The sequence below is a fragment of the Aethalodelphis obliquidens genome, unplaced genomic scaffold (genome assembly GCF_003676395.1).
Source record: "Aethalodelphis obliquidens isolate GAN/ISIS:26980383/991018 unplaced genomic scaffold, ASM367639v1 scaffold3, whole genome shotgun sequence".
NCBI lineage: Eukaryota > Metazoa > Chordata > Mammalia > Artiodactyla > Delphinidae > Aethalodelphis > Aethalodelphis obliquidens.
In genome coordinates, this window is record NW_020837947.1 from 59,647,848 (window position 1) to 59,670,821 (window position 22,974).

The following is a 22,974-nucleotide window of genomic DNA, read 5'->3' on the forward strand; positions in this document are numbered from 1 at the left end:
GAATATTTTCATGGCTTAATTATATATAATTATGGATTTTTCTTAAAACTAATTTTTCAAAGAAGATTAGCTCAAAAATACTTATGTTTCACATTGTCTAAAGAGCATTGGCATAAGGGAATGGAGCATGTAAGGTCCCTTTTCTCTTTTTTGTATTAAAATACTGAGTTTATTTCACATGTATATTTTTGTCTCCCCACCATTTCCATTTGTCTGACCACCACTACTACTATGTCCTATCATAACATTCCATACATACTTAAAGCCAAGCAAAGGGTGGAGTTCCATCTTTAAAAACTAAACAGGCATTTTGGACAACACATTCTTGGCAATGGAACCTGGACAACATTTATCAGACACGGTAGGGGAAGTTCTCACTCTGCATTATAAAAAGGACAGCCAGATATCAACTGTTACAGAAATGAAATAAGACGGAAGATTTTAACAAACTGTTTAAACTATTTTCTTAAAGAGACTTCCTCCACTGCCAGAGATCTTGAATAGCCTCCTGATCAGTCATCTGGAAACAATTCTTCACATAATTGATGAATTTGGCTTCCACTTTGGGAAGGGAACCACCTTTTTCTATACTTGCTTGCATTTTTGCTTTAATGTCTTCTACAGAGCTAGGTCCTTTCGGTGTTTTAGGAGTTTTTTTCCTGTTTTTTGAAGGATTCTTGACTTTTTGATCTTGGTATTGATGGTTTTGAGTCTTTTCCATTCTGGTTTGATTTTTGTGCATTTTTGCCTGGAGTATCTCGTACAGATTTCTTTACTGGAGCTTTTTCTTCAGCTTCCTCATCATCATAGTCATCATCATCGTCGTTGTCATCATCATCATCGTCGTCGTCATCATCATCTTCATCTTCATCAGCAGCAAGTTTTACTTTTTTCCGTGGAAACTTGCTACCACTTCCAGGGGCAGAACGCTTTCCAGATATACTTAGGAGTGTCACATCTTCCTCCTCTTCATCTTCTGACTCTGCATCTTCCTCCACAGCTATTAAGTGCTGTCCACTAATATGCACAGGCCCTGAACCACACTTCAACCGTAAGACCACAGGTGGTATTATTTCAAAGCCCCCAAGGGAAACCGTTGGCTGCACAGACATTTTCAAAGTTGCCAGTGTTACTTTAACTGGACTGCCTTCATAATTCATCGCCTCTGCTTCGACAATGTGCAATTCATCCTTTGCGCCAGCCCCTAAACTGACCGTTCTTAAAGATAACTGGTGCTCATTTTCATCATTATCCACCTTAAAGTGATAATCTTTGTCGGCCTTTAGTTCACAACCGAAAAAATAGTTCTGGGGCCTCAGGGGCCTCATGTCCATGTCCATCGAATCTTCCATGGGTTGGTGGCACGCACTTCGGTGGGAGAGAAAGTGGACGGAGATAAAAGACTACTGTTCCAAGGAACAGTTGCGCAGGACGAAATCAGACCAGGACCCCTTTTCTCTTAAGAGTGAGATTAAGCAAAGTAGCCCAGATTGTGCCAGAAAGATATTTTTTAAAAATCTTCTTTTATAAGTGTTTTCTAACAACTATTGATTGCTTGCAACACATTGAACAGTTAGTGCTATCTTGAATAAGAACTAGTCTTGGCATTTGAGTAGCTTATAGGCTAGTGGGCAGAAGCACAAATATTGTAGAAAAAAAGTTATAATACTGTGGAAGGCTAAAGGAAGGAGTATCTGATCCAGTTTACAGACTTGTGGAAGACTTTATGAAGTCATAATTTTTTAAGTTCACCTGGGAAATGAGTAGAATTTTCCAAGTACATAAGAAAATGAGTATCCAAGCAAAAGGAATAGTGTGGACAAATGTAAAGAGACATGAAAAACATGATTTATTCCTACTGTGTTAAATAGTTCTGAATGATGGGTCTGAGGTGATTATGGAGAGATACGGGAGATAAGGAAGGTAGAGAAGTTAGTCTGGGGCTGGATTATGAAGGGTTAAAGATAATTGTTGAGTTATGGTTTATTCAGGAGACATTGGAAAGCAAGGATGTGACACATTAGGTATGTGTTTGAGAAAGTTTTTTCTGAAAGTAGTATAAAGGAATTGGGTACAGATGAGTTAGTAGTCCAGTGTAGTAGTAGAAGCAAATAATGCAGTGAGTGAGAACTAAAATAGGGATAGTGGATTTTAAAAGGAGAGGACAAACTTGGAAGATAAAATTTTAAAGGTACATTTAAAAGACTGAGTTACTTGTTTGTGGAGAGAAGAGAAGATTTGGAACATTTGGTTCTCAGGGTAAATACAAAGTGAACCCCTCAGTCAAGGAGGAAAATAGGTATGGAGGATTTACAAGTAAATTACAAGTTTGGGTTTGTACATATTGAGCATATTAAAAATGGGAAAAATACCTTTCTCTGAAGCACATTGTCAGGCTGGTGGGAGAAATGACCAATTCTGATTCTCAGGCAGAATGTATACAAGATGAGTCTAGAGTATCTTGTCATACCTGAAAGCAAGGAAGGTATCAAAGTAAGCTGGAGTCATGTCAGAAGGGCACAGGAGCCAACTTTAAGGAGCTCCCATTGCCCAACACTGGGTAAATTTGGGCATAGGGAAGTTTAAATCCTTGAGTTTATGGTACTTTTAGAAAAGTTGTTATTCTGGAAACTGTAAATAAATGAAAATATAAACTATATTTTAGAGTACCAGATTTCTGATGAGGTAGTTTAGAAGGAATGATAAAAAATCTCTGTTCCAGGGCTTCCCTGGTGGCGCAGTGGTTGAGAGTCCGCCTGCCGATGCAGGGGACACAGGTTCATGCCCCAGTCCGGGAAGATCCCACATGCTGCGGAGCGGCTGGGCCTGTGAGCCATGGCCGCTGAGCCTGTGCGTCCGGAGCCTGTGCTCCGCAACAGGAGAGGCCACGGCAGTGAGAGGCCCGCGTACCGCAAAAAAAAAAAAAAAAATCTCTGTTCCATACCTCCGATGAAATAAGCCATCTGGATGATGATCATCCACGGCTGCTCAAACTGCAGGGATCACTAAAATGGATAGATCAGGCTGACAGCATGGTCAGTCTCAACATCACAAAAAGCAAGACGGTGAGAACGTATGTGCCTCTTTGCTAACTGAAATAGGAAGTACTCAGTACTACCAATGAAAGATTCTCACCAGAAAACTTGACCTGAATCTGACCAGTCTGCTAGGTACAGCTACCACTTTACAGAAAAGATAGAGGATGAAAGAATATATTAATGAGTCTAGGAAGATACAAGCAGCTAAATCCAGAATCTAGGAAATACCACACAATAAATTACCTGATAAATGTTGTGACAAAAACATTGGGAAATTTATAGAATAAAAGAGATTTAAGAGGCATGTCAACCAAATGCAATGTATGGATCTTGTAGCTATCCAAAGTTGAAAAAACTAACGGTTAAAAAGGCATTTTGAGGATAATCCAGGAATTTGAATACCCCTTGGTGTTCTGTGCTTGAATGGAATTTTTATTTTAGGGGAATATGCGGTAATGGCTGTGTAATTTTTATGATTAAGAAGAGTCAAACTTCTAGTGAGCTAATTGGGATTTACAGCTTTCCATTTTTATTTATTCAGAGACTTAATACTTGTTTTCTGTCTTTTGCTTTTAGAATAGTTCTTTCAGTATTTCTAGGCTTCCTTTGAAAGGCCTTACATATGTCATTAAGTCACCCTTGTCTATGCTAGAAATGGTGAAGACCTGCTGTTGTGATAAACAAGATCATGACCTGTATAAATCCAGCAGTAGTTACACTTTTTTCCTTTGCATTTTGGCAAAAGTTGTTAAGAAAGCAATGAAGAACAATGGCCCTCATCCTTGGAAACAAGTCAAAGGAAGGTATGTGCCATATCTTTCTCTGTCATGAATGTTCACTTATATCTTTGGAGAAGTTTTACTGTTTGTATTTTTTAAGTTAATTTGTGCTTGTTTGTCTTTATGGTTTACATTTTAAATGTATTCGTTAATGTAGGACAGCAAATTATGGAGCATTTTGATCTTGCCAATTTGTTACAGTAAGGAACAAACCTAGTATACATAACTTGGGGAGGATTTTAGCTTCTTATTTATCTCATCAGTCCTAAAGTTTGAAATTCCATATATTAAATGCAGGGATATAAGAGAACTGTTATTTTTCTTGTCAAAATTAATTGTAATGTTTTATGTAATTCTTTGCATGTATTTTATTAAAAATTATAGAAATAAGAAACATTTCCAAATCATACATTGGCAGGTGGTAGATTCAGTCTATAAAACTTTGTGTTCTTGGAGCCCACCAGTCCCACAAGCCCTGCTTTCTTGCATGAAAACTAACCAGAATATAATAGAACCAAATAACCCTGATGTTCTCATTTGAGGAGTATGCCATTTTCATTTCTGGTTTGGTAAAATAAACTTTTGATCACATTTGTCTATTCTTTTTTGAAAGTTTTGCTTGTTAAATGGGTGTGATTTTTTTAACATCTTTATTGGAGTATAATTGCTTTACAATGGTGTGTTAGTTTCTGCTTCATAACAAAGTGACTCAGTTATACATACACATATGTTCCCATATCTCTTCCCTCTTGCATCTCCCTCTCTCCCACCCTCCCCATCCCACTCCTCCAGGCGGTCACAAAGCACCGAGCTGATCTCCCTGTGCTATGCAGCTGCTTCCCACTAGCTATCTACCTTACGTTTGGTAGTGTATATATGTCCATGCCTCTCTCTCGCTTTGTCACAGCTTACCCTTCCCCCTCCCCATATCCTCAAGTGCATTCTCTAGTAGGTCTGTGTCTTTATTCCTGTCTTACCCCTAGGTTCTTCTTGACATTTTTTTTTCTTAAATTCCATATATTTGTGTTAGCATACGGTATTTGTCTCTCTCTTTCTGACTTACTTCACTCTGTATGACAGACTCTAGGTCCATCCACCTCATTACAAATAGATCAATTTCGCTTCTTTTTATGGCTGAGTAATATTCCATTGTATATATGTGCCACATCTTCTTTATCCATTCATCTGATGATGGACACTTAGGTTGTTTCCATCTCCAGGCTATTGTAAATAGAGTTGCAATGAACATTTTGGTACATGACTCTTTTTGAAGTATGGTTTTCTCAGGGTATATGCCCAGTAGTGGAATTGCTGGGTCATATGGTAGTTCTATTTGTAGTTTTTTAAGGAACCTCCATATTCTTAATTGTCTAACCTTGTTCTACTTCTTTTGCCTATTAGCCCCTTTTCTAGCCCTCTGTGCAGTAGACTGCCCTCTACCACTTGCTCAGCTTATGTGGTGGAAGCTCTCACAGCAGAATACTTTTTAATTTAGGTAGAGACTTCTCAAGAATCACTACATGAAATTCCTGTTTGATTCACACAATGAATAATTCTTGCAAGGTTATGGTGATACAGTTTGGATTTTTTATTTAGAATATATATATATTTTTAATGGTAGTGTCTTTGTTAAACCTCCAAGTAATTAGGTAGCTCAAACAATAGTTTTTTTATTTTGTTCTGTTTGCCAGTTTGTTTTTGAATCTTAAATCATTTTATGGAAGACATAATACTCAGAACTTTATTGCCAAAAGAAATTGGAATTCAGTAACAAGTCTCTCTACCAAGCGCTATCATGGGCAAGATGGAGGATATAAAGATAATTAAGCAGATCTTTACTTTCAAGAGCTTATCAGCTTCATTGTTTATAGATAAACATTTAACCTCTCCTAAGCATTAATCATTTCTATCTTGAATAAACCAATTATAGAAGTTACAAAGAAATTTAACAATCCATAAGTAAGATTCAAAATGGTTTTCAATTCTAATCCCTTAATTGATGAAAGAAAAGTACATCAACTTTTAAATTGTATTAAATAGTACTGACAGCAGCTTTTTAAATGGCTAGTCTTGGATATTTGAGCACTAACAATTTTTCTTTGTAAGTAGGTAAAAATAATTTTTCCGGAGCTTTAAATTATGTCTTAACATATAAGTACAGCAAGAGCCAAGTCTTTGTGAAGGGTAGATGGAGAAAGGGTTTAAGGAAAATTGTTACATAAAATTGCCCTGTTAAGATTTCTATAAAGTGCAACAAGTTGTACTTAAAAGGATTATGTACTCTTATTTGTCAATAAGAATTTAAAAAGAAAGGTAATGGGGGGACTAAAATAAAAGGAAAAGCCATGTACTATATGAAAAGAACATTTTTACTGTCCTTTGGGGAAAGCCACTGAATCCTTTGATTCACTTATAGATGCTTGCTGCATCCTTGAGAAATGTGAAGGTAAGTGGGGGCAGTGGTGTTCTGTGAGGTTGTTTTCTAAGCAGGAAAAGTGACACAATAGCACCATAATGTAGAAATAGATAACAATTTAAAGTAATGAGACTGTCATGAGTATTGAGTGAAATGTTATTTTGAAAGATGCATTTTTGTGAATGAAACAATTTTATTAATTCAGCTTTTTGTTTTACAGGATATATTCTAAATTCCATCAAAAAAGAATGGAAGAACTAACTGAAGTTGGTCTGCAAAACTTTTTCAGCCTTTTTCTACTGTTAGCATGTGTGGCAGAGGTGGAAGATGTAGCAAGTCATGTTTTAGGCCTCCTAAATTTCCTCAAGCCTGCCTTTATAACATCTCCTCTCATTTGGAAGGGTCAGATGGCCTTCCTCTTGATGTACACCCAGAAAAACCTGGACATCAGTGTTTTGGCTGAGATATTTTCAGGTGCTTTCCGGGAGAAAGCAAAGGAGTTCTTGGTATCTAAGAATGATGAAATGGGACAAAGACAGACTCTCTGGTCACTTCTTTCCATATATATTGATGGTGTTCAAGAAGTGTTTGAGACTAGCCATTGCTTGCATCCTTCCCATGAAAAACTGCTTAATGATGGCTTTAGTATGCTTCTACGAGCTTGTCAAGAATCTGAACTTAGGACAGTGTTGAGCTTTCTACAAGCTGTTCTGGCCAGAATCAGGTATGTTTTCCAGTAACGTTCTGATTTATTGATTTGCTTTATATCATCACCTGTGTTGATTCTGTATTAAAGTTTTCCTTTTGACATACTCATGAAATTTAGTTGTAAAGAGAGGAGTTAAAGGAGTTTTACTGCAATGTAACATAAATCAGTAATTTTCAAACAGTGCTTCTTTGAAAGAAAGCTTATTTGCAAACACATAAAACTAAACTAAATCAAGCATAGCTCTGGTGTAGTCCAAGAGCCATGCCTCTTGGCCCCTTCTTTCCTCTCTGCCTCTCCTAGAAGAGCATTATTATCCAGAGAGATATTTCAGACATTCTAAGCAAGACCATGAGCTCAAATCTGATGTCGCTTTCATGGAAACATACGCAGTTTTGTGTGCGTAAGGAGATTTTGGCCACATTATACCATTAAAAAAAAGTAAGTTTCTTTAAATATTTTGCTGCAGAGTTGCAACCTCAAATGCATGAAATATTTGGTTGGCCAAAAAATTTGTTTGGGTTTTTCCAAAAGATCTTACAGGAAATCCCAAACGAGCTTTTTGGCCAGTACAACACTTCCAGTTGAAATAGTTTATTCTAAGATTAAGATAGGAGTGTTCGGGGCTTCCTTGATGGCACAGTGGTTAAGAATCCGCCTGCCAATGCAGGGGACACGGGTTCGAGCCCTCGTCTGGGAAGATCCTACATGCCGTGGAGCAACTAAGCCTGTGCACCACAACTACTGAGCCTGCACGCCACAACTGCTGAGCCCACGTGCCACAACTACTGAAGCCCACACACCTAGCTCCGCAACAAGAGAGGCTGCCGTAATGAGAATCAGCCTGCGCACCACAACAAAGAGTAGCTCCCACTCACAACTAGAGAAAGCCCACACACAGCAATGAAGCCCCAACACAGCCAAAAATAAATAAATAAATTTATTAAAGACAAGATAGGATTGTTCTATTTATAACACCAATCATCTATACAAAACTTACTGTTCTCAGATCCACTTAAATTATGCAAATGTGCAGATACCCTCCGACCCAAACAATAATGGATAAGAACAGTGATTATGACCTTTATTGCCTATAAGGCCCTTTCTACATAACAGTTTCACCTTTAAATACATGTTCTTGAGAAGTTAGATACTACCACTCAGTGCAGTTAGTTACTGTCACTAAAAAGTTGTGTAAAAGATAGGTATAAAAATATGATTTTATTTAAAATCATGTCTGAATTAACAAAGAGACTGCGTCCCTCTTCTTAGCTGCACATTACAAAAGTGGCATGTGTTTTTCAAAGATAGTAAACTTGATGAAATTTCCGAATTTTGGACATTTATTCATTATGAGTTTCATTACTAATTCATTACTAATTACTAATTCATTACTAATTTTCTTAATTTATGTTGGGCTGTGTGTTCATACAGATTAATCCACGGGTTTTCACTCTTTAGATTTTGTGTAGTTTTTATATTTATGTACTCTAGTTCTTGATCAGATAATCGTTCCCCTTATCCCCCAATGTAAGCTGTATCAAATTTTTAGGTGGATGGCTAGATAACTGGATAAGTAAATGAATAGCCAACTTCATTAGAAGAAGCTTTTACTGATTCTGGATCTTCTCCACGAAGTACATTTGTTCTTTCTTAGTCTAGTAGAGTTTATTAGCAGATGATATACTTTTCCAAGTGCCAAATTCATTTTGTTTGTTCAATTTTTAAATAAGTGGTAAGTAGTGCTTCTGGGGCAGAATTAGGAATTTCCTGTGCTTCTGGGGCAGAATTAGGAATTTCCATATTTCTGGTACCATTTTTGGTTTGTTTGTTTATATTTGTCTGAATATACAAAACAAGAAGGAAGAGGAGGGAGCTGGTCTAAACCATCCTGGTGATAGTGCTGCAGTCTGGGCAAAGGAGTAGAAAATGATGTGAGAGTTTGGGCATCTTGGGAAGATGCAGTCATGGAACCAAGTGGCAGAATCCATATATCTTTCTACCTTTTCCATTAAAGATAGACAAGTCTTTTTTATTTGTCTTAACAATTGTATTGTTTCTTATATATGTTTTTTTTAAACAAAGATTCATATCTTACAAATACTATTTAATTTTTTAGTTAGAAATTTGGAGGAACCTATTTTTTTTTTGAGGTTCTTCAAAGTATTGGGTTAGCCAAAAAGTTTGTTCAGAAAACCTGAACGAACTTTAGGTCCAATCCAGTAGTTTGGAGAGCAGTGGGGCAGTGTGGAGGAATCTTCTTTTGTTGTGAAATTTTTTTTTTTTTTTAATTTTAAGGAACATGTATTTATTTATTTATTTATTTACGGCTGTGTTGGGTCTTCGTTGCTGCACATGGACTTTAGTGGCAGATTAGGGGCTACTCTTCACTGCGGTCAGCAGGCTTCTCATTGCAGTGGCTTCTCTTGTTGCACAGCACAGGCTCTAGGCATGCAGGCTTCAGTAGTTGTGGCATGCGGGCTCAGTAGTTGTGGCTCATGGGATCTAGAGTGCAGGCTCAGTAGTTGTGGCACACGGGCTAAGTTGCTCTGTGGCATGTGGGATCTTCCCAGACCAGGGCTGGAACCCGGGTCCCCTGCATTGGCAGGTGGATTCTTAACGACTGTGCTACCAGGGAAGTCCCTGAAATTTTTCTTTGAATTGCAAATGTAGTATGTTGTGTTGGTAAAAATGGTAAAAGAAAAAAAAAATGAGGTATAAGGTGACAAGTAAAAGTTCCTCTCCCCAACTTCACTCCTTAATTCTCTAGTTCAATGGTTCTCACCTAGGGGTGAGTTTTTCCCCCAGGGGACATTGAGCAGTGTCTGGAGAAGTTTTTGATTGCCACATGTATGAGGGGTGCTACCCAGCATCTAGTGGGTGCAGGTCAAGGATACTGCTACATAAATAGCCTACAATGTACAGGACAGCCCATGCAACAAAGAATTTTCTGGTCCAACCTCAGTGATGCTCTATTTCTACTCCATAGATTAAAATGGTTTGTTATAGAACCTTCCAGACTTCTTCCCATTCATAGGCTTAAAACACAAAAGAAATGATCTTTGTTCTGCAACTTCATTTTTTCACTTAATATTTCCTAGACAGCTTTTCATGTTAGTATATGGAGACCTATCTAGTTGTTTTTAATGGCTACTTAGTGTTTTATTATATGGATGCACCAAACTTTATTTAGCCAATCCCCAAATAATGGAAATTTATATTATTTACCACTTTGTTATTATAAACACAGTTTTAACATCTTTATATATGTATTCTCTGTGTACTTGTGAAGGTATATCTGTAGATTAATTCCTAAGAGTGAATTTGTGTATGTGCATTTTAAATGTGGGTGGATATTCCAGTCCCGTTTAATTGTCCCATTTAATTTAAAAAAATTTGCACCAATTTCAGTCTCCGTGATCGTGTATGAGAAAGCCTCCCTTCTCATTTTTAGATTAGTATATGGAGTATATTTAGAAAATATGCATTCCAAGATAAACACAGAAGTTTGTTAAAAATGTTAATGTAAACTTGGTAATAGGAGAAGGAGATTTATTTTGAAGGTTGGAGAGGCTTTAAAAATGGAAATACAGTGAAAGTAATAAATAGGAAATTACTTTTTCTTTATTTACTGACTTTTTGTCTTCAAGCTCTTAACTGGAACTTTTTTGGTCATTCTTCAAAAGTAGTAACTAGAAACACAAGAATAATTCTTGTATTCTTAAAAGATGTACAGTTTATAAATACTATCTCATGTATTTCTTTACCAATCCTGTCATCCCTGTTTATAGATGAAGAAATGGAAACATGGATACTTTTTACTTTTTGTAATTTACCTAAAATAACACAGTTGTTTCAGAATCACCTCTCAGACTCTAACCCCTATACCATAGCTGCCTTCTTACACTGTCTTTATAATAGTTTACAAATGACTAAACAGACACTAACCATACCACTACAGTTTTTATAAATTAGGAAGTAATTAGATGAATGAAATCTGTTGACAAACCTGAAAGTATTACCACTACTCATGTATACTTCTGAGTGCTTTTACCTTTTATTTTTGCTGCAAAAAAAAAAAGGGTAATTTCTTATTGGAGCTTTTGATTACTTTGTTTTTATAATTTTGCAAGTTACATATTTTTTTAATGAGTCATTAGTTGGAAAAATAAATCACAAAGAGGTGTGGAGACAAGTAAATCACATTTTATTTATAATAGTAATTTATCTTTGATTTATTATTAGTACCACTTCAACCATCTAAATTTCACTTCTGGTAAAAAATCAAATTTTTGCCGTTTAAATTCAATTTAGTAGAAGTTTTTAGCATTAGAGCATCTCAGGAGTGTTGCGAAAATATCGCTTGCCAAGTACCTTGTAAACTATAATGCATCTCTGTTAATCCATGTATTCAGAAGTACAGAGGTCAGAATCGAGAGGCATAATGACAACTCTCAATTATATAAGGTGAGAGTAACTTTACATTTGTATTAATAATTTCTTTTAAACGAGATCTGGTTTGAGATTGTAATTTGGTATCATCTTGACCAGGGGGCAAGGAGTATGTTGTTGTTCTTCAGGACTAACCAGTGAAAAAAAGGACACAACTATTTATGTTGGTAACATTTAATTCCTTGTACAGATGTTTATTTTTGGTTTTGCTTTATACTGGTCAACTATGATCAAAAACAATTGCTGTAAGAGAATGTGAAATCATGTAGAACTTCTGTTGCCAAGGTTATCGAGCAGTATGAGATCAATGTGTGAATAAGAATGGTGTAGTAATGTGCAGGTCATTATTAATGCTGTCATGGTTTAGGCACTGCCATCTTTTAAATTTCTGAAGCTTGCACAGTAATTTGCACACAGTCCTTCAATGAGACTGATTGCGGTATATAGTAAGAGGGACTGTGACTTGCATAGTTTTATTTTATTATATCAGTCTTCAGTACTTCCTTCCAAGGCAGATATTGTCAAGACAGTCTTGCTTTTAGTTTGGGATCTTTGGGGGAAAAGGGGCCCCAGAGATCATTCAGAATTGTTTACCTTAAAAAGAAAGAAAGAAGGAAGGGAGGCAGGGAGGGGAAACACAAGAAAAGTCCTCTAGGTATTTGATCATAGAGATGTGTTCCTAATTTCTTAACCCAAAATCTGAAACTTCACTGAAGATCTTTTCATAGGCATCTTTTAGGTATCCTATAATATTTTTTCTACTAATACTATTAGAAAGTTTAAAAATAATTTGAATAGTTGTTAAAAATTAAAGCATAGGGGTTTTTTTTCCTTTTACGTTAAGAACAGAGCTAAATTCTTTGAATTTTGGCTTAGATAGGGAAGATGGGTTACATAGATTGATGATATTTATTCCTGGCTGCATCCCTGACAAGGGAAAGAATGAAATACTTTACCTTAACAATCTCTTCTGTTTTGTAATTCAGGTGGGAATAAGGTACCGGTCCCTGCATAAATGTGTGTGCAGGATGTGTGCCTGTGTGTGTTGAACTAGGTAATAGTTTTATAACTGTATGACAGAGAAATTATAAGTAGGAAGGAACTAAGATCACTGATTAAAGGGAGAAGCGGCTCCCTCTAGGCTGTTAAGAAATAATAACTTCATATGCCACTTTCTGCTAACTGGAGCTGCTGGCTCACCAGAGCATTCTTTATCGCTGATTAGGTAACATTATGAAAATACTGACTTGGTTATGTTAACTAAATGCCTCTGTGTTTAAAACTCCGAAAGTCAAATAGTTTGAGCAGTCATCTTTAACATTTCACATTCCCTTTCTGAAATCACATTTCTAGTTCTCACTTGGCTGTTATTTGAGGTTAATATAAAAATGGCAGTCTTTAATTTGTGGAGTTAGGTGTAGCCAAAAGCTTTTCTTTAATTATATCCATTCATGCTGCTATAGTTAAGGGTCTGTCAGCATTTCCATTATAAACCTCCATTTTCAGGGTTTTATAACACAGCTATGAAAATTAGCTCTGGGCAAAAACTTGACATACAAGGCCTCATGAGATTCTCTCTCCTCCCCATCCCCCTTTTTCATTTGTACTGAAGTAGGGGTGGAGTGATTTCAAAATGCCTTTTGGCATCTGCAAATATCATTCGGCATTTAAAAAGAAACAATAAATCTTCAGGCCTTGTACCTGTTTGTTCTACCACTTAAGGGGGGTTGTGGACTTATGAATTTAAGCCAAATGGATATTGATCAACTGACATCCTATTTTATATTAAACAAGAGCCTAGTTTCAAAGAAGTCTAAAGGCAGCTGAAAACTTGTCTAAGATGTTAAATGTGGAGACTAAGAAATAATTCAGAAGGGATGATTACCTGTTTTTGATACTGTACGTGCTCAAGTGCAACTCCTTAAAAGGTTTCAGATTCTTTTTCCTGGCTTCAAAATACATTGTGAAAGTACATATATTTTTAAATCCTTTTCTTCTTTTTCCATGAACTTGCAAGTTCATCTGTTTGTTATACATCTTTTTTGACATTTGGGATGGGTGTGTGTGTGCACGTGTGCATACACATGTGCACAGAAAAACTGTATATCATTCCCCTCAAATATTTTCCACGCTCAATAGTTATTTTAACCTTTATCGGTATGGTATCATTTATTCTAAACAAAAAAAAATTTGTTTTAATCTTTCCTTTGGAGAGATAACTGGGAATTTTCTAGGTAGGGAAGGAGGTAGTACAAGGGGAAATATTCTTGTGAGGCTCTGCTGATTGCCAAATAATTTACATGATTTTTCAGGAAAAATAGAAAGGGGACTCTTGACAGCATGCAAGCCTTTTCCTCCTTTTGTTGTTGGGTGTTCTATTAGTATAATGGATTACAGCTTCTAATTATTGAAGAATGGCTTACTACGAAACAACTTTGAAACTAATGTGATTTTTTTAAGTAATCAAATTATTATGAGTTATTTATTTGCAAAGTTTGATTAGTGTATCCTGGATTGCCCAAAATATCTGCTGATCTGCTGTTTCATCATGTATATATATGCACATATATCTATGTATATGTACATATGTGCATCATGTATATACATATGTACATCATTTATACTATATATATGAAATATATATTTGATGCAGATTTTGATTTGATTTTATGCAAATTTTTAGGGCAATGTTCTAATAATTTGAGAGAGAACACATGAGTATGCTCCATGGAAAAATGTATTTCCAGTTTTTATTTGAAAAATCAGATATTTGTGTTGTCCACTAAGAGTGACCAATCTACCAGTTTTGGTTGCTTCAGAGAAAGCATCTCTAAGGGGATGTACTAGTATTAGTATTTTGGAAATATATAAAATGTAAATATTTCTCTTCATCATTAAATACTTCATGTATCTTTCAACTGAGATTTTTACATATATACTGTGAATTAGCTTTTTTGTTTGTTTGCTTATTTGCTCTTTACCAGGCTTGAATTTTGCACAGTGTGTTTACTATGGCCCTTTTATGTTACATATTTTATAAATTCATGCAGTAATATCAACTCACCCTGATAACTTGGCAATGTTTGTGTACCATTTTTGTATTTTGCTGAAACATAAGTTATCTACTTAATTTTTCATGTATAGGAGTTAATATTTTGGGTCATTTATTTAGTCTCCAACTAGATCTGTTACATAGGTATGAATTCTCCTTGCCTAAGTACGAAGTGATTCTTTTAAAGTATTATAAGGGAAAAGTTATGTGTCCAAATCTCAACCTTATTGGTAAAATGAGGATAATAGCACAAACCTTTAAGGATTACATGTAATCAGGAATGTAGAGTGGCTAACATAGTCCCTGGCATATTAGTGAGTGTTCAATAAATGTTAGATGTTGCTATTATTATCATTATTATTATTTTCAAAAGAACCCATAATATAATTGTTTCTTTGTACTACACTTTATGCCGGGAAACCTCAGCGGATGTGTGTGTGTGTGTGTGTGTGTGTGGACTTACCTTGGATGGTTTTAACCCATCCCTAATATAGTACCTTTTACATAGTGGCCGTTTAGGAAATGGCTTTTTGATGGGTAAATGAATCAGGTTCTTTGTTGTAAAAATAAAGTCAGGATTGTAGAGAACATGAACATTGCCTCAACAATTATAGAACTATTGGAAATTGTGATTCTGTGTTAGACAGACGGTAATGAGCTGTTGTAGAAAAAGAAAAGTAATTTTTTAAAGGTAGAAATGTGACATGTATGTATGTCCTTCCTTTTTCTATATATCTAGTTGAGTGAGAGAATTTTTTTTAATGTCTTTGGAGGCTCTCTTTTATTATCCCTTCTTTATTCTCACTACCCTTTCCTCCATTTTTAGACCATTATTAATGCTTGCCTAATCTCCCTGCCTCCAGTGCCTTCCGTTTTCAAACCACCTTTTTTTTTTTTTTAATTGGCTTTTTTGAGGTATATCACTTATACAATTCACTTTTTGACCAGCTTTATTAAGATAAAGTTCACATACCATATAATTAATGGTTATAGCACATTCACAAAGTTGTGCAACCTTTGCCACAATTTTAGAACAGTTTGTCACTTCCAAAAGAAACCCTGTACCTATTAGCTGTCACTCCCAATTTCCCCAACCCCTCTTCCCTAGCAATCACTAATCTACTTTCTGTCTCTATAGATTTGCCTATTCTGCACCTACCTTTTGTATAAATGGAATCATAAAACACATCATTTCTTGTGACTAGTTTCTTTCATTTAGAATAATAATTTCAAGGTTTATTCATATTAAAGCATGTGTCAGTACTTCCTTTTTATTACCAAATAATCCACTGTATGAATATACCACATTTTATTTATCCATTCATCAGTTGATGAACATTGGGTTGTTTGCACTTTTTGGCTATTATGAATGATGTTGCTGTGAACATTTGTGTACAAGTTTTTGAGTGGACATGTTTTTATTTCTCTTGGGTATATACTTAGGAGTAGAATTGCTGGGTCATGTGATAACTCTGTTTAAACTTTTAAGGAAATGCCAAACTGTTTCCGTTGCACCATTTTTTTTTTTTTTTTTTTTTTTGCGGTACGCAGGCCTCTCACTGTTGTGGCCTCTCCCGTTGTGGAGCACAGGCTCCGGACGCGCAGGCTCAGCGGCCACGGCTCACGGGCCCAGCCACTCCGTGGCATGTGGGATCTTCCCGGACCGGGGCACGAACCCGTGTGCCCTGCATCGGCAGACAGACTCTCAACCACTGCGCCACCAGGGAAGCCCCCGTTGCACCATTTTACATTCCCGCTTCCAGTATATAAGAATTGCAGTTTCTCCACATCCTCACCAACACTGGTTGCTAAGCGTCTTTATGATTGAGTGATCCTAGTGGATGTGAGGTAGTAGGTATTTCATTATGGTTCTGATTTGCATTTCCTTGGTGGCTAGTGATGCTGATCACATGCTTTTCATGTGCTTATTGATCATTATGTCTTCTTTGGAGAAATATCTATTTGGACCCTTTGCCCATTTTTAAATTGGGTTGTCTTTTTGTTACTGAATTATAAGAATTCTTAATATATTTAAATACAAGTCCCTCATCAGATATATAATTCACAAATATTTTCTCCCATCCTGTGGATTATCTTTTCACTTTCTTAACGTCCTTTGCAGCATAAATTTTAAAAATTTTAATGAAGTCCTATTTATTTTTTCATTTGTGCTTTTGCTCATCTCATATTCTCTTGCCACATTTACCTTCTTGGAGAGCAATTCTGCTTATGTCATTCTGTATTTTAACACCTTTAATGACATCCTAATAGACCCAGAGAAAATGTCTAATTCCTTTTCATGGTTTTCAAAGTTATCCACAGTCTGGCTTTACCTATTTCTGCAACTTTTTCCTGTGGTTCTCCTTTACTTTAGTCAAATGGAACTACTAATTACCAAGAAATCTCCAAGTCTTTTTTTACCGTTTTTTTATATTTTCCTGTCAAAACCAGTTGAGGGTTCAGACCAGAGCATGGCCAGGACAGTAGAGCCAGATCTGAGGACTGAATAAGCTGCAGTTATGTGATAACCGATGATTAGAAAAGGGTTAAATTCAAGGAGTGAAAGCAGTTGTTAAGATCAGAAGTCAGAAATGGTCAGTGCCGGTTACAGTAGGCAAAGAGATGGAGTGGCAGAGTACAGGAAAAGAAAAAAAACAAACCAAAAACCCCTTATTTAGAGGGAGTTGGGGGAAGGAAAAGGTGGTTTCAGAAGTTAGTAGTAAATAGATCACAGCTAGAGATGGAATCAGAGAGCTTCATGTAGGAGCATCATACATGGGAGCAGTCAGGATTTGGGGCAATAGTAGACAAATCCCCAATAGCAAGTTGTGCTTTTTTCCTCTGCTTCTTAAGGAAGTGTTTGAGAGTTCTTCCTGTTGCAGCGTAGTATAAAAACGGGGGCTTTAGGGTCAATAAACCTGAGATCAAATCATCCCTCCTCTACTTACCAACAGTGCAGTCCTGGGAAGTTACTTAACCTTTTCTAAGCTTCAGTTGCACGTTTGTAAAACAGCCCCTACCTTATAGGATTTCTGTGAAAATCTGCTTAGGTCTCTGCTGTCCGTACACACTAGCTGTGTGTGACAATTTAAGTTAATGAATATAAAATGACAAATTCAACTTCTCTGTCACACTAGTTACATATCAAGTGCTCACTGATTACAGGTAGTTAGTGGCTGCTGCAGTGGACAGCAGCAGAGCTCTCAGTCAGTACTGACTTAGATGCTGCACCTACCCAGACCATGGACTATAATAATCTCTAAATATATGTTTGTTGTCTTCATTTACATTTTCTTTATTTTTATGTGAACAATGTTATCCTTCATTCCAAGCAACGTATGCTTATCCATGTGTCCCCAATCTTGAATAATCTCACTTTCCTTTGAATTTCCGTAATACTTTCTCTCTAATGCCCTTTATTGCTTTCTACTTTGTACTGTAATTGTTTTTCTACAGAGGATACATAATTCATTAAAAAAATTATTCAGCAAATCCAACTAATATTTATGAGTGCCTACCACGATAGCAGGTGTTATTATAGGCACTTGGCGTACATCCGTAAACCAGTTAAGTGCACATATATGGTATACACTCATGTATTTATTACATGAAAGACAGAAAATAGAAGGGTACTTATGTAAGTGTTTATTGAAACCATCACTTTTTCACCATTTCATATTTTATTACTTCAACGATTCAGTATTATTTGATAATGATTTATACTTGTCCCCAATTCTTGCCGATATCCACATGAAAGTAGAGAACAGTATCTGTACAGCCAGGCTATGGATTTAACACATTATCTGAATTTCAACTCTGTGCTTATTGTCTTCTAAGCACCAGTGGGTGGAAGGGACTTCTGGAGGATGACAGGAAGACTCCTGTCATCTTCTCATCATCCATCTCAGTTAATTGAAAGGTTTATTTTATTTTGCCAATTCAATATTTATAACCAAACTATTCTCCTACTAAAATATGGAAACAGGTGGAGTAAGTGGGCCTTTGAGCTTTTACCTTGTTTTTGAGAGGTTCCAGAACCTCTCCATCGAGGCTGGGTCCACAGGAACACTTTGAATCTAAAAGTAGAGATCTTCTGTATTTGGATTGGGTTGGAAGCAAGATATTTGGAAGAGGGAACTGAAATAATGGAATGGAGGAAATAATTGATAAAATAATTTAAAGTAGTTCCCTGGAGTGGAAGATTCCTTACTGAAAGGGCCTTTTGAGTGACTGTAGCACAATGGAAGAAATTAGACTCATAGCAAAGCACATCTGTGTGAATTCCAGAATGCTGGGTACAAAGAAAAGGTACCAAAGTGTCCATGGACTTCTTAGTCCTACCCACTTTTTTTTTTTTTTTAATGAATTTATTTATTTTATTTTTGGCTGCATTGGGTCTTTGTTGCTGCGCGCAGGCTTTCTCTAGTTGCCGTGAGCAGGCGCTACTCTTTGTTGCAGTGCGCGGGCTTCTCATCACAGTGGCTTCTCTGGTTGCAGAGCACAGGCTCTAGGTGCACAGGCTTCAGTAGTTGTAGTGCATGGGCTTCAGTAGTTGTGGCTTGCGAGCTCTAGAGCACAGGCTCAGTAGTTGTGGCTCACAGGACTCGTTGCTCCACAGCATGTGGGATCTTCCCGGACCAGGGCTTTAACCCGTGTCCCCTGCATTGGCGGGTGGATTCTTAACCACTGCACCACCAGGGAAGCCCTTAGCCACTTTTCTTAATCTTCTGTTTTTTCTATCTGCTGTGCCCCTAGTCTTGTAATCTCCAGTTATAATCTAGGTCAGATCTAATATTTAACCCCATCTGCAAAATTACAAAAGTAAAGTAAGAGGTGAATAGACCTTTATATTATAGATTTTTTTCAAGATTACTTTGAAGAAGTAGATGGATGGAGCTTTATGACTTCTGATTCATAGTTGTTCTCAAAGTTTGAATGAAAACAGTAAATTCCACCTCTCATAATTAGGAAAAGGAAGGTAACAGTGGTGAAAGAACACTGAAAAAAATTGGGGTGAACATTGGGATAAAATGACAAGGACAAAAGAAATATACATTTCATTCTTTTGCAAGTGGATGAGATTGGGGAATAGAAATGCCATGATTATTTTCTGTACCAAGCACTGGAATATTTCTTTTTAGCAAAATGGTAACAAATCAAAAGACGTTGGGATGTGGCAAAAGCTACTTTCCTCAATCTGACTTATGTCACTGTGGTTCCTTGTCTGAACCCCGTGGTTCACTATAAGTATTTAGACCACCCAGATCTTTGAAGCTTTGGATGAAATTCAGCAGTAAGTTTATAGGAAGGCATTGCCACTGTCCTCTTTCATGGTGCCACACAGGGCTGTGTTTCTTAAACCAAAGATCGATTGTTATGATAAATATATTGAAGACTGGCAAATCCCATTTGTGATGGGTTTGTTAAAGTTAACTCTTTTCCAACTGTGGAATGGATAAAAAGACCTTAAATTGCAATTTCAGTAGGTGGACCCAGTCTTAAGAAACTCGGTAGATAGACTACCATTGTGGTCTTTGGTTATAAAAGGGAAGTACTCAGAGGAAACAAGCAAGGAGGCAAGTAATTTAAGTATTTATGTTTAATATAGTACAATAAGCCACTAAACGTGTTTTTTAATGATGTGATGTATCAGTGAGAGAAGGAAACCGATCTCTTAATTATCCCATTATTTTTAGATTAATAAGACCTCAGAAGGCACTATAAATTGTTGAAAAGTAGATTTATTGTACTTTAAAAATGTTCCTAGCTATCCACACCATCTTCTGGTAATTACTCTAAAGTTGTTTTAAGATGTGTTTCTTAGAAAACATCAGAGTACATTTTTGTTTTATGAAATGAATTTACTTTTGCCATGAGATGGCCTATAGGGAACTCTTCCTTAACTTTCTCCATCTACCTTGTGGAGAAGGGTGAGTGATTGCTCTGGTTCTAATTTTATTTATAGTTTAACAAAATTGAGAACATTTATAAGGAGTGAAACTAGCCTTTGGAACTCTTAATTTCAATTGTTTCTTCTTTACCTTACAAGATATATATTTTTCTCTCTTTAGTATATCTCTTGTCAGATTTAAGGCTTATTTAAAATGAAAAGAAAGCTAGAGCAATTTTCTTTATTCCATTTCAGTCTCCTAAGGCCTATTTCCCCCTGGTGAGCTCATAGCAACAGGGAGGTTTAAGGGAATTCAGCTTTCTGCAAATTAATGTCTCACATCATGAAAATTCAGGACTTTTTTTTTTTTATCTTGAAAAGTAATACAGTGAGTGTGAGTATTATTTCTTGCCAGCGGGTGGAAGATGAATGATTTTGTCACAGTTTTACTGCTTGATGAGCAGTATCCTGAGGGTCAGGCTTAAGTCTGTGTCACTATGCTGCTCATTACTCTTGAGCTAAATAAGGGCTGATTGGATCTAAATTGCCTAGCACATGGGCCACAGATGAGCTCAGTGAGCAGGAGATGACCTGCTATTCAGTCTGGGAGTAACCCCGGTGTGCAAATGCAGCATTAGAATACCGTGGGAGAATGAGAGGCTACCGGCTGCTGCCAGCAAAAGAAATCGAAATGTAAAAACTCTTTGATGCTGTGATGTTAGAATTTGAAATGTAGGAAGTGACAGGTTGATGGTACTTATCAGGTTTGGCTGGATTAGAGAACAGTGTCATCTTGCTTCTGTAATGACAGAGGAATGAAGCCAGTAGCTAACTACTGTGCAGAGTGGAGCCGCCGCTGTTGCCACCAGTCGTTGCTGCCTCCTACTGGCATTTTCCTGGAAACCAGTAAAAGATACCAAAGAAAAGAGCATCCTCTGTAGACTTCCAGGAATTTGGAACTCTTTGGCGATGAAAAACTGTCAGTGGTAGGATGCAAAGGAAAGGGTATTTTAGAGCATACGTCATAGTGAATTGCTTTTAAAAAAAAAATCGTTATTGGGAAATTCGTTGTTCCAGAATTTTCTAGTTAACCAAGAGTTAATCCATTTATGAAGTGAAACTCCTCAGAGCAAGAAAGCCCAGTATACTCTTCCTGGAATAGTGTTTGTTCAGGGGGCCTTAGTTGGGTTGGTTGATCTCTCAATTACGTATTTTTATAAATAACAGCACTTTACTAACAACTGATCTTCAAAATCTAATTCAGACTACCAACCACAGTGTTAGCACAGTTTCAAAGATACTTAATAAAAAGTGATACAAGGTGAAATACACTCCTGCTTATGTAGCTTATGCTGCATAAATCTCCCTCTTAGGGAGGGGGTAGGATGGAAGGAAAAGGTTTTTCCTGTAAGTCAAATGATTTAAAACAAAACAAAACCCAGCAAAACCCTATGGTGAAGAACACTTTTGTTTCATTTTACTACTGCAGTTGTGATTTAAAAAAAAAAAATCAAATATTAGGCTTTTTCTTTTTTTTTTGTGGTATGCGGGCCTCTCACTGTTGTGGCCTCTCCCGTTGCAGAGCACAGGCTCCGGACGCGCAGGCTCAGCGGCCATGGCTCACGGGCCTAGCCGCTCCACAGCATGTGGGGTCTTCCCGGACCGGGGCACGAACCCGTGTCCCCTGCATCGGCAGGTGGACTCTCAACCACTGCGCCACCAGGGAAGCCCAATATTAGGCTTTTATATGTTTGTGATATAAAACTTAGAAAATATAGGCAAGTTTTTTTAAAAAGTCACTTATCATGGGGAAGAGCTGCTATTGATATTTTGTTACATCCTTCTAGACTTTTCCTATTCATATGCACTTTTAGAACAAAAAATGGGGTTAAACAGTGTTTAGTGGCCTGATTTTTCACTTAATCTATCATCAGTTGCTTTCCATATCAGTGACATTTGCAACATTATTTTTGGTGGCTTCATAATATTCCCCTGTGTGGATATACCATAGTTTACTTGATCATTTCTTGGTGAAAACGTATACTGTGTTGAAAGTTTCACCATTAGATACAAAGCTGTGATGAATGTCTTTATGTGTTTCTTGGTAGGGTTCTTGGGAACGGTTGTATTACAAATTGTGTACCACACAACTCTAAAGGTGCCACTTACAACATCATAAATGAGACTTTGATCTTCATGGACATGTTTAATTATATGTGGAAGATACTTTATATTTTAAACCAAATCATTTAAAGAGTCTTAGACATAGTTCTTTTTAAAAAAACGTTGGGAGCCATGATTTAATTACATTCAAGGTTTATGTATATGTAATTACATACATTCTATAGAAGCAAATTTTTAACTAGTAGGAGAAAACCTTAGACTATAAACATAAAAATTTTGTCCCCTTTGGAACAAAACTGTAGCTCTATAGAAAACTAGAGATAGAAAGCTTCTAGAGTTTGGGGTGAAGTGACAGGTAAAAGGGTTAATTAGCTTTCGTCTCCCAGAATTTAAAAAAAGAATTTTCCTGCATTTGTCAGCATATGTTCCCTACTATTTTCTTTAAGCCCTGTTTTTCTTACTATTAATACAGAATATAAAATAAAGTTTTCAGTATAACTTCTAAAGCACTGGAAGG

General features: G+C 36.6%; 1 protein-coding gene and 1 pseudogene across 7 annotated transcripts in view; one reads left to right on the forward strand and one right to left on the reverse strand.

Annotated features, from left to right (window-relative positions):
- MMS22L (MMS22 like, DNA repair protein) overlaps positions 1-22,974 on the forward strand; it is a 152,657-nt gene that overhangs the window by 48,893 nt on the left and 80,790 nt on the right. For all 7 annotated transcript variants that reach the window (XR_003429415.1, XR_003429413.1, XM_027090203.1 and 4 more), the window contains 2 exons: positions 3,615-3,841; positions 6,454-6,957. Coding sequence is in view for 5 of the 7 variants with exons in the window: in XM_027090203.1 (XP_026946004.1) it covers positions 3,615-3,841; positions 6,454-6,957 (731 nt within the window). In the remaining 2 variants the exon portion in view is untranslated. The remainder of the gene's footprint in view (positions 1-3,614; positions 3,842-6,453; positions 6,958-22,974) is intronic.
- LOC113611360 (nucleophosmin pseudogene) lies at positions 147-2,741 on the reverse strand (annotated as a pseudogene).